Source organism: Sinocyclocheilus rhinocerous, unplaced genomic scaffold (assembly GCF_001515625.1).
Source record: "Sinocyclocheilus rhinocerous isolate Xijiao unplaced genomic scaffold, SAMN03320098_v1.1 scaffold411, whole genome shotgun sequence".
Classification (NCBI taxonomy): Eukaryota; Metazoa; Chordata; class Actinopteri; order Cypriniformes; family Cyprinidae; genus Sinocyclocheilus; species Sinocyclocheilus rhinocerous.
In genome coordinates, this window is record NW_015640493.1 from 1198889 (window position 1) to 1206989 (window position 8101).

General features: G+C 38.4%; 1 protein-coding gene across 1 annotated transcript in view; it reads right to left on the minus strand.

Annotated features, from left to right (window-relative positions):
• Positions 1-7799, minus strand: part of LOC107753272 (protein sidekick-2-like) — a 314203-nt gene extending 306404 nt beyond the window's left edge. The window contains exon 1 of the mRNA XM_016569403.1: positions 7227-7799. Within this exon, the coding sequence (XP_016424889.1) occupies positions 7227-7371 (145 nt within the window). The 5' untranslated portion in view covers positions 7372-7799. The remainder of the gene's footprint in view (positions 1-7226) is intronic.
• Between the last annotated feature and the right edge of the window lie 302 nt (positions 7800-8101).

Genomic DNA, 8101 nt, shown 5'->3' on the forward strand with positions numbered 1-8101 from the left:
GCCCCTTCCTCTCTCTCATCCACTTCTGCCTTGATTCAGGCTAGGCCCAACATCAGTGAGAGGAAGAAACCTGTAACTTCAAAGAACCCACTGCGGACACAAACACACTGTATGGAAAAGAGCCCAGCGTTGAAACATTTCAAAGCTTAACGCTCCCACAACAGAGTCGGTTAATGTGCGCCCACTAATATTCCTACACACAGGAGATCACAAAACGCTTCTCATTAGGGACGATTTCAGAAACAAACAGAACTTTATCAAAGAGCGGTTGGAAAGATTGAACCATAAACCAGGTCAGCTGGGGGCCAGTTTACACAACCTGAGAACAGCTGAGGCTCTAGAATGGTCACTATGCAGATGCCCCCATAGAGGCTCAGCCATGAACCATCTGTCTCAGCTTGTGGACTGAATTTCCACAGAAGAAATGTTGTAGAACAGGGGCCGGTTACACCAGCTGTGAACATTAAAGGGGTCAAAGGATGCCCATTTTCCACAAGTTGATATGATTCTTTAGGGTCTTAATGAAAAGTCTGTAACATAGTTTGGTTAAAATTTCTCAATGGTAGTGTAAAAAACAAATTTTTTACCCTGTCAAAAACAGCTCTTTTCAGATCAAGCCATTTTTGTAGCATTTTCCTTTAAAAATGCCTCGCTGGCACAGTCCTTGAACTTAGTATTCGGGTGTGCGTCGGTGTGTGTGAGCGCATTTGTCTGCATTCGTTGGCCACGCTCGAGCCCGAGGAGCTCTAATCACAAATGGATTTGTCCGAGCGTTTTAAACGCGGCTTCTTTTTACGTTGCGATTGAAGGATTAGCGTGTCTAATCATGAAACGAACAGATTGGTTGAAAAGAGCAGAACACAGTGGAATAATGAATGTAGGTAGAGAAATTACACCATGCTTGATTTAGCAAACACAGTTTATTATTATCTGATTAGCAAGAATGAAAACTGTGATCACATGCATTTTCTCACTCAGTCTCGCTCTTTATTTCTCACTTCCATTTTCTCCCGAATGTATTTTTCTTTTCAAATATTTAATATCTGCTGACTTCTGTGCTAGCACTCCAAAATGGATGTAATATTTTACCTAGTGCTATGTATATCCACCTCTTCTCTGCGGATTCCATTACACTTCCCCAGGTGAGCTGAGACACAGCGAGTCATTAGGCTCTACGGGAAACTACAAGGTACCTGTCTGACAGAACAAGCCATTTCCTTTGTGACTCCATATTCTTTTCCAGATGTTGTCGCTGAGGTACAATTAAGAACAGACTTGGTTTTGTTTCTGCATTCTTATAAATGCACAGATCAGGTAAAATATATGAATTGTACTGAAGATATTTTGACATTTCCAATGGAAAATATGCTCCTCACACATTGTGTGTGAACCTTAACAGCTCTTTTTGCTTTTATGATCGGGTTTTAGGACATAATTATTAAAAAAATTACTTCACAGAACATTGCTGTGTTTTGCATCTAATACGATAACCTTTCACAGAAACTGGCATTGTGATTTATCATAAGAGGTCACCAGTCAAATATAATATTGTTTTCATAATATTTTATCCAATGATGCCAACAAATAAACAGAAAGTGGATCTAGATGTCAGATGAAAGTTATGCCATACATAAATCAGGCTTTATCATACCTTAATCATTTTGGCAATGGTTATGCATATTTTACAAGGTAATTTACTGTCACTCTTAAAACATGACACATTCATGCAAAGCAAAACCTTTCTGATTGATGTGACGTATCAATTAAATCCACTTAATTACTAATTAAAATTTCAAGTTAAAAAAATAAACACTGGGTGGAGTTTTATCATTATAGTGTGGTTGTGTACACACACTGCCAACACACATTTCAGTTCAAACAACTTGTAAAAGTGCATGTAGCATCCTATGACCCCTTTAAACATTTGCATAGTTATGGCATAAATAGGCACAAAGATACAATTTATGCACTAGAAAATATCTAGGAGTTGCTCCTAAAAACTTGAAATTTAACCCAATAGATAAACAAAATATTTAAAGAAGGAATAAAATCAGACTGATTGGAGTGGATTGATCTGCTTATGCATATCAGGTTTCAATCAATCAATCAATCAATCAATCAATCAATGTTTTTTTTTTGTTGTTTTTTTTTTACATACAGTTCCTTATTTTTTGCATATTTAAATATACTAATTATTTTATTTCATAACTGTACATTGCATTTCAATAGAAACATAATAATAGATTAATTTTAATAATCTATAAGTTTAAAATATAGATGTATTCTAAATAAATATATTTATACAAATTTGCATGCAGTTCCTTAATATTATTTATATATTTAATATACAGTTATAAAATGAAATAATTAGTATACCATATTTCAAGAGAAATACAATTATTTCCAGTTACTAAATTATATATCTATATATATTGATGTAACAAGAAGTTTTAAATATCAAAGAAAATTCCATATATATATATATATATATATATATATACACTCACATACAAAACAATGTGGGTTTATTAAAATAAAAAAGTTATAATAGCCTGGAATGCAACCCGAAACCCATCATATTCAAAGCAACAAAAACATTCCCACTCGACCAACCAGTCACACTGGACCTTTTTGGATCTAGATGTCAGATGAAAGTTATGCCATACATAAATCAGGCTTTATCATACCTTAATCATTTTGGCAATGGTTATGCATATTTTACAAGGTAATTTACTGTCACTCTTAAAACATGACACATTCATGCAAAGCAAAACCTTTCTGATTGATGTGACGTATCAATTAAATCCACTTAATTACTAATTAAAATTTCAAGGGAAGCAAACGATAACATGCTGAATTAAATATAGCAGCATTTAAAATGAAAATTACCTTACTTGTTACTTTATTAAAATGAATTAATAATAATATTTCTCATAATTATCAGTGTTTTTGTGGAAACCATTATTTGATGAATGTAAAGTTATAAATATAAAGACATTCTAAATGTCTTTACTCTTTTACTGTCATTTTTTTGCTCAAATTATAATAAAAAATATTCTTGCTAAATAAAAATATTTATTACTTTAGAAAAAGAAGAAGAAGAAGAGGAAGAAGAATGAATGTACACAAAAATACTTATTTTTATTTAACTAATTAAAATACGTTTCTCGGGATGCCATAACCGGTTGAATTTCCCTGAAATGTAATTCAGTAAATTCCACTTCCATCCATGCTGTACTCGCACTAGACTTATCACTTATCACTGCGGTGTCCGTATTATAAGAAAATATTTCCAGGTATCTGGAATATGTTTAGTCATGGGCTGAGTGATAAGCTCACTTTTGATTTGAAGTTGAGCCACTCATGTGGACCACTAGAGCTGTCCTCAGGGGGTAACATCAAGCCCCTATGAGCAATTGGTATTCAGGCATTGAAACGGCCCAAGGCATTGCCCAAGGCAACAGTATGTCCGAAGAAGACAGCGGCCCCCATCCAGACCCACGCTGACCCAGCAGGGAGCAAGAGGAGTGAGTTTCACACCTGCCCTGTTTAACATGGCGGAGAGGATTCAAGAAGAATGAGTAAAGAAAAAGACACTTAATCAATAGTTCCTACCCTCTGTCTCCTAGTTTTTGGGTGATTCGTATTTATGAAAAAGCAACAAGGGCTCAATATATCTGTTCATGCGAACGGGTTTCCTAAGTGCCGAGAATAAGCAACTTAACAGGTCATCATTGAAATCTCAGGGAGTTGCCAAGGTCAGACCCTATGAATAAGTCTGTCAGTCTGGATTTACAAAAAAACTGTAATGTACATCCAAACTTGAAATACCCTAAGCTGAACTTCTGTTCTTTGTCTATCTTTGACAATGTTGGGAAAAGGTCACGGAAGGAGAAGCCAACTATGGTTTAGATATATAAGCAGTATAACTGACAGAATCCGCCGTTCTGGGTGTTGGAGCGCTCTGTGAAACCGACAGTGCATCAACAACGAGGCCTTCGGTTGAAGAGCATCATCAAATCACATCCACCTCTAATCAATGTGTCATTACTTTCACTTCAAACTCTGAATGGCATTCAGAGGTGAGGTTTTTTAGTTCGCTGTTGTGCCGGCGCCGTGCATAGAGTCCAGGTGAGTTACCGTCTCAACTCTGCCATACTCACTCACCAAACAGTCTTCCTTTTGAAACCTCAAGTGTGAAATACGTCATTTAACAGCATGTTAATGAAGCTAATCTAGTGAAGTCCAATGATCTACGGTAATCGCTTCACTCCCCTATTGGGTGTATTATAAAATGGTCTCATTTTCTTGAATTGCAAACACATAGTCATATTCTCGGCAAGGCTCTGCAGATCTATGGCTCCTTGTTTGTTAACTGAATGAAAGATCTAGTATCATACACTTTAAAAAAAAAGGTTATTTATTGACATTGATGGTTCAATAAAGAACCTTTAACATCCTTGAAACCTTCCTGTTGCCAAAAGGTTCTTAACAGTGGAAAAGGGTTCTTAAGATTATTAAAATATAGGCTACTTCACATGAAACTTTGCAGAAAGGTTCTTTGGGAAACCAACCTTTTCTGTTACTAGCAGTGTCTCTGTGTCCGTAAACAGTATGTGAAATGAGCAGTATGTTCGAATTTGTAGCATTAATTAAACTGTAGACAAAAAGTACCTATTATTTACAGCAAGTGCACATCCAATGGACACTTTACTATCACATGAGGTCATGGGAAATATATTGTGAATACCAGTGAATGACGCAACTGATGCCGTACAATGGGAACATGACGAACGTTGTATGTACAGATTCCATTCATGCTACACACATTCATACAACATAGAACACACTTTTTAACATTGCAAAGTTTGTTCCTCAACAAATGTAGTATACCTACTCAGACAGCATGCAAATTCGGATACAAGTTTGGAATATAGCGCATGAGTTGCATGAATTGCGTTAATTATAGTGCTTTTTGGAGCATTATAGCCTATAATCGCTATGAACTGTTTCTGAATTGCAAAAAGTTTATGGGAAAATTCTACCTCCCTAAGGCTGTTAAACACTTATTTATGCCGTCTCTAAAATGAGAGTCAAATAAAGCCCTCAAAGTTCTGCTTAGGTAGTATATTCCCACTTTATCTCAGATGGGGGGCTTTTGCACTCCGTCAGATGGGAGTTTCTCAATGGATTTTTCATTAAAACATGAGCAAGATTCGAAGAGCTTCATGAGTGCTATGGTGGGAATCTGTTCTAATGATGTTTAGGTGAGAGTCCCAGACCCCAGGAACGTTCCTGGAAAACCTGTTATGATGGAGACAATTAACTTGTATCAACCGATGCCACAGACCATTATAAAACATGAGCATTAGACGATGTGAAGAAGTTTAGTATAACACACACGTTCACTCTCTCTGCTCCTCTCACTCCGTTTTTCTTCCACACACACACGCACACACACATACACAAACTGGTAGCCTAATCCTCCCAATGTGTAAGTTATCACTCTACTGTAAATGTCAGGTTAGACAGCATACACTCATGAATGATGGATATATGGCATGTCCTAGTTTGCCACGGTTTCCTCCCTAGGCAGCATTACAGAACAGCCTATTTCCCGATCCAGGGTTTAGCGTTTGCAGCTTTCACGCATTCCCAAAACTCCCACCTGTGCTTGCATAATAACTACCTAAGCAGCCCATGCAGCTACGCTTGGAGAAAACCAGCAACTGGAGACAAAGTTTCAGTAATACATTTCAGCAGCACCGCCTTACAGCGGGGACAATATCTTGAAGAAAATATTAGAAAATATTACTTTTTTTTTTATGCACCTGTGTAGATATTTTCATTTGAGTCAGCATCGCCCACCCAGCAAATGTATTTTTTTTCCCCATGCACGAGATTCAAGTATATTGGATCTATCCTTTTCCAGGCGGAATGAACGGAAGCAACTGCTCGAGCTTCTGCTGCTCGCCTGCTGTCTGCAAAATTTCGACGAAAACAATTTTCCCCGCTTGAGGCCATCAGCTGAGAAGAGAGGCAAATTACTACAAGTGGCCAGTTAAATCACCTTGCACTCTGCATGCAGAGAAACTCAATGGACTACTTTCTGTCTTTTCAGTGGCACAAATCCACGCCAGACGGGGGGCATGTGCCTTCAAAATTAGGAAAAATCAAACTGTCAATATTGCCATTAAATGTAGTGAACAAAATTGTCCTGTTTTTTGTTAATATAGACTCTATGCTCCTCATTCACTCACATAGTGTATCTTGTGTCTAGATGTATATCAAAAGTTTAGTTGCATGCCTAAATGCACTTTTTTTCAAGTCCTCATTAAAAATAATGAATCATCCCATCATAAAAGCTCACATTTAGAGTCTGTCAGCACTGATAATACACATCTGATGAACACCTTATAAAAACACTTTTCCAAGATTCCACCAGTGAACTAATTTTAACGGAGCTCTCTCATTATGTGCAGTCATAAAACAGGCAAGGAGTTCATTAATTCTGATGGTCAATCTACAGTCTCATTAATTGACTTCAGTTAATTTCGCAGCCATGTCCTGTATAATTACCTGTGGTACGCACCGTGGCACGTGTGGTATGGAATTCAATACACTTCTAAATGTAGGTTATTATTGATTAGTGACTGCAAAGGGATGTACAGGAGTGTGTTCTGGTCCTGGATGACTCCAGTACTGCACATTTTGGAGGTCTTCCTGATTTATATCGTAAGCTCATTACTAAAGGCTCCAAAGACCTGAAATGGGTGTGTCAGATAAGGGAGACACCAAAATGTGCAGTTCTAGCCTAGGGTAGGTACTCCAGGATTGACAAACACTGCTGTACAGTGTCTCCATGAGAAAGAGATAAAAGAGAAGAGAAAGAGAGCGAGCACAGAGCTGGCTGGCACATATCGCACATATAGGGGAAGATGTAGCAAGATGCACGTATTTTGTGAATTAAGAACTAAATAGGCATTTTATTTTACTGTTAAGTGATGCTGTACATGCTTGATTCATCTGTATGTATTATGATGTATCATTAAACTCATGCTGTTCTTGCTCTATGTTCATTTTAAACAGTAATTAAGCCAAATTAAATGACTACAGAACTCAAGGTTAAATGTTACAGTCCCTCAGGCTCACTCTGCGTTTTTAAGGGTCTTTGGAGACAGTTTATTTCCAGCCTTTACACAGCAACTTAAAGAAGCGCTCTTTACCTTGTGCTGACGCCAGATGTAGGAGCACCGACAGCAATATTACAATCCAACAGGGTCTCTTTCTCGCTTCACCCGAATTCCCAAACATTGCCAGAGAGGCAGATGGTGAGACACTGAACGCGTTTGTCCGGCACGCCGGGTACATGTTGCTCTTCCACAGTCCAGCCACAGTTGTGCGCGTAATTTTCTGGAGTGTCTGTGGCGCGTGTCGTGCGAGGACTTGTGCGACTCCAAAGACTAATCCTTTACATTTATATCTCAAACTTGAATATTGTTCAACTCCGTTGTAGGTGTGAGTTTGTGAACAGTATGTTAAAACTTCAGTTCTTAACAGTCTACGACTCCAATGCACAGAAGTCTGAGACTTTTATTCTTTCATCCACTGTCTCTACTCTCATGCATTCACTTAACAAATGTTTGATCAATAAGTATATTCCCAAATGCAGACCGCAAATGCCTCTACTTCGCGAACTGTTGATAACGGTCCCCAGGATATGATTAGACGGGTGATAATTCGCTCATGATCAATGTCGCTGTGTTATTCTCATTTCAGAAAAACAAAAGTTAGCTCTGTTCCTGGCGCGTTGCTATTGCAGTGAAGAACCTCCCGTTCACTGAGTCCGCCCAGATGCAGAATAAGCTTCATTCGGTTAAAGTAACTTTCCAAGTTCCGTTTTAGTGCGACACGGTGCCGTTTGGTCCAATCGAACCATGCTCTGCGTAAAGCTCCGCTGTGTACGAGGATGCGAAACAGTATTCGTGAGAGATCAAACTGTCATCGCTGAATGCCGCCCAGGAACCGGCCCGTTGCGCTGAAGATCTCCAGCATCATGAGCAGCGGATCGGAGAGAGAGGTGCGCGCGGAGGGGGCTGAC